At 53.5% G+C, this 3,631-nt stretch overlaps 1 protein-coding gene across 1 annotated transcript in view; it reads right to left on the reverse strand.

Annotated features, from left to right (window-relative positions):
* The window catches only part of LOC126494003 (TSC22 domain family protein 4), an 8,299-nt gene extending 7,433 nt beyond the window's left edge, over positions 1-866 (reverse strand). Inside the window, exon 1 of the mRNA XM_050131160.1 lies at positions 706-866. Coding sequence (XP_049987117.1) covers positions 706-746 — 41 coding nt within the window. The 5' untranslated portion in view covers positions 747-866. The remainder of the gene's footprint in view (positions 1-705) is intronic.
* Positions 867-3,631: the final 2,765 nt, after the last annotated feature.

The following is a 3,631-nucleotide window of genomic DNA, read 5'->3' on the forward strand; positions in this document are numbered from 1 at the left end:
ATTTTTTTTTTTTTTTGAGAGAGGGTATGATATTGTCTATACTGGCTCTGAGGGGTTTGTGCAGCACTGGAGATTGAACCCAAGGCCTTGGGCATGCTCAGCAAAAACTCCACCTGCTGAGCCACACCCGCAGCTGTCTCCGCCTGCCCCCTCCATATTTTCTAGTTTTTGTTGTCTTTGTTTTATCTTGTGAGACAGGGTCTCACTATGTAGCTCTGTCTGTCCTGGGACTCGCTCTGTAAACCAAGCTGGCCTGGAACTCACAGAGATCCACCTGCCTCTGCCTCTGCCTCCCAAGTGCTGGGATTAAAGGCGCGTGGGGCCGCTATGGCTGCCACCACCACCACCCTCCCCACCCCCGCTTTCTATTCTTGTCTCAGTACACAGGCCAATGGATTTGATTCCTAAGGCTGGGAGATGACCTCTAGATCTGCAAGATCTCTGAAGTCTGACAACAATGACTCCTTCCAACTCAAAAACTCTGACTTCACAGTCCCGAGCCCAGGAGGACCACCCAGCTCTCTCCATGAAAAGGAACTGGGTCCTACGTGAACTTCACCCAGCAATTATACCCTCGCGAGGTCCGCTTGCCAAGTCCCTGTCCAAGTTCATTTAGGGAGAAGGGTATACACCAGGCAGAGCCCTGCAGGTGTGACACTGGGCGTCACCGTCATGTCTCCCACGACACGGAAGGAGCCCACCTACCTGTCGTCATCACTGTCCAGGTGACCACTGATGGCCAACATGGAACGAGCCAGGCTGAGGCTCTGGGCTGCTGCGGCTCCAAAGGGGTCTGGAGACTTGTGGACCAGGCTGGCATCGAAGTAGAGGGCTGGGGAGTTGGGGCGGGAGTCGATCGCAGGCACCTGGAGGCAGAGGAGTGGGAACCATCACACGGGGTGAGGGCCAGGGCCACAGCTCCGTTGGCAGAGTGCTAGCTTAGCATACCACAGTGGGTCTCATCCCCAGCACTGAAATAAAAGGAGTGAAATGGGGAAGGGGGACACTAGGGACTCAGTTCAGCCTTGGGGGAGGAGGAGGGCAAGGCCACCTTACAATTAGCTCTTATCTAAGTGTCTTCTTCCCTTCCCACTACGCCCACCTCTTCCTAGCCCTAAAGCCCTTCCCTCTTCTAGACTTGCTAGACACAATAGGCAGGTACTGGGGGGGAGGGGAGACAAGGGGTATCTAAAAAGGACACTCCTTCTCACCCTCAGCCAGGACTCCCAATAGAGGACACTATACTTAGACAGTGAGCATCTTTTTTTCCCCCTTTTTTCTTTCTTTCTTTTTTTTTTTTTTTTTTTTTTTTTTTTTTTTTTTTTTTTTTTTTTTTTTTTTTTGGCGTTTTCGAGACAGGGTTTCTCTGTAGCTTTGGAACCTGTCCTGGAACTAGCTTTTGTAGATCAGGTTGGCCTCGAACTCACAGAGATCTGCCTGCCTCTGCCTCCCGAGTGCTGGGATTAGAGGCTTGCGCCACCACCGCCCAGCAAGTATCTTTTCTGAAATAAGGTCCCCTGTAGCTCAGGCTGACCTCAACCTATTCAGCTGAGGATGCCCTTGAACTACTTAGCTTCCTGTCTCCACCTCCCAGAGGCTGCAGCTGTAAGCAAGCACCACCAGAAGCTAGGACCAAACTCCTCTGCCTACGCTCAGGAAAGCGCTAGACTAACTGAGCCGCATCCTCAGGGCTCCTCCCCCCCCAACCTTCTTTTCTGTGAAGAGATCTCACTCTGTAGCCTAAGCTGACCCAGAACCTGCTAAGTAGGCCAGGCTGGCCTTGAACTTGTCCTCCTGCCTCCAGCCCCCCCCCCCCCAGTCCTGTGCCTCCTTGAAAGCCACTCCTAAATCAGCTCCTTACAGAGACACTTCCTCACTGCTTCCTGGTCCACTCAACAGTTTCATTTTTTAGAGCATCTAGTGGGATTCGAAAGTTAGAGGTATTTATGGTGTCTCCCCTGCTGGAAGGTGAATTTGCTCTGTGGTCTGCAGAAATGAATGAACCCTCAGAAACTGCATCCCCCCCACCCCCACCCCCACAGATGGCCTCCTCTCTCCAACTTCTAGGACTAGGGATGAGGTCCAAAGACTCTGCCTTTCTGGGGGTGGGGTGGGAGCTCTGTGAAAATGGGAAGGGAGGGTGGGGCCTGGGTATGGGGCTCCTGAACCCAACAGGCAGCAGCTGGGAGAGCAGCCGTCAAAGGACAGAGGTGACGGGAACTGGACAAGAGGCCAGAGTGCGGGGAGGGGGCACCGTCGCCACTCACCCCTGTCCTCCTCAACTCCCCCCAGTTTTGAGAGACCATGGGACCAAATGAGGGACAAGGTCTGAGGCGGGGAAAGGGCGGCAGTTACAATCAGACAGGAAATGATCAGGGCAGATTGGGAGGAAGGAAGGGGGGTTGGGGGTACTGTGGTGACAGAGACAGGGTCTACAAACCTAAAGGAGGCTCAGGCCAGGCTTCAAAGTAGAGCAAAGAGGGCCGTCGAGAGGGCTGAGGGAGTAGAGGGGCCTGCTGCCAAGTCCGACAACCTGAGTCTGATCTCACACAGGAGATACATGGCGGGAGGACTGACCTGACCCCCAAGTTGTCCTCTGACCTCCACGCACATGCCAAGGCATGCATGTGCCCACACACGCTCACACATAAATTAAATAAAAATAAATACATGTAATGAAAGTGGTGTAAAGAGCCACAAACTTGCCCTAAGAGAGTAGGGGCATGGTCCAGGCCAACGGCAGTTTATCCAGGAGACCCCCCCCCCCAAAAAAAAACCCATTTCAGAAAGATGGGAAGTTTCGGCGGTGAAATGGCAAGCTGAAGGCCAGGAGAGGGTGGGAGAGCTGGTCTTAACCAGTTCTAACAAGGCTCGGGCTCAAGATATTTTTACACTGTGGTTTGAGCCCATGGCCAGGAAAGGACAGAACCTTCAACCTCACACCCCAGCCTCCTCCTGGCAGCCAAGGTGTTATTTTTCTCCACAGCAGAAACATCCAACTCTTTCTCTCATCCCTAAGTATTCGCCCAACCTCCTACACACACACACACACACACACACACACACACACACACACACACACCAGGGAGTCAGGCATCCTGCCCCCAGCCCAGACTTGCAGGCAGCTTCCTCTTTTGGAGACAGGAAGCAGAAACAGAGGATTTAACCCCTTGCCTCCTGCTTCCCCACCTCCCACCCCATGGTTGCTGAGGTCACCCCATCTGTCACTCCTGGAGAAGGCCAGGTGCAGGGTACTGAGATGACTTAAGAGAGATATGTGCTTCCCCAACCCCAATTCCTCAGAGAAACTGCAACAAGGCAAAAAACGGGGTGGCTGGTGGGAAGAATAAAGACCCAGAGGAATGCCTACCTTTTATGGCTGCCCCAAAACCCTGCCAGCTCCTCCCCCCTCCAGCGCCTAGCCAGTCACCCAGCGGAGCCTCCACCCTCATCACCTGGAGCCAGAGGAGGGAAAGGCTCAAGTGGGCAGGCCACATATGCCACAGGCTTTATGGAAACAGTCAAGGCCGAGGGCAACAATTTAAAGGCCAGAGAGAGAGAGAGAGAGAGAGAGAGAGAGAGAGAGAGAGAGAGAGAGAGAGAGAGAGAGAGAGAGAGAGAGAGAGAGAGA

The sequence above is a fragment of the Alexandromys fortis genome, unplaced genomic scaffold, assembly GCF_014885135.2.
Source record: "Alexandromys fortis isolate MF-2015 unplaced genomic scaffold, M_Fortis_MF-2015_v1.1 scaffold_370, whole genome shotgun sequence".
Classification (NCBI taxonomy): Eukaryota; Metazoa; Chordata; class Mammalia; order Rodentia; family Cricetidae; genus Alexandromys; species Alexandromys fortis.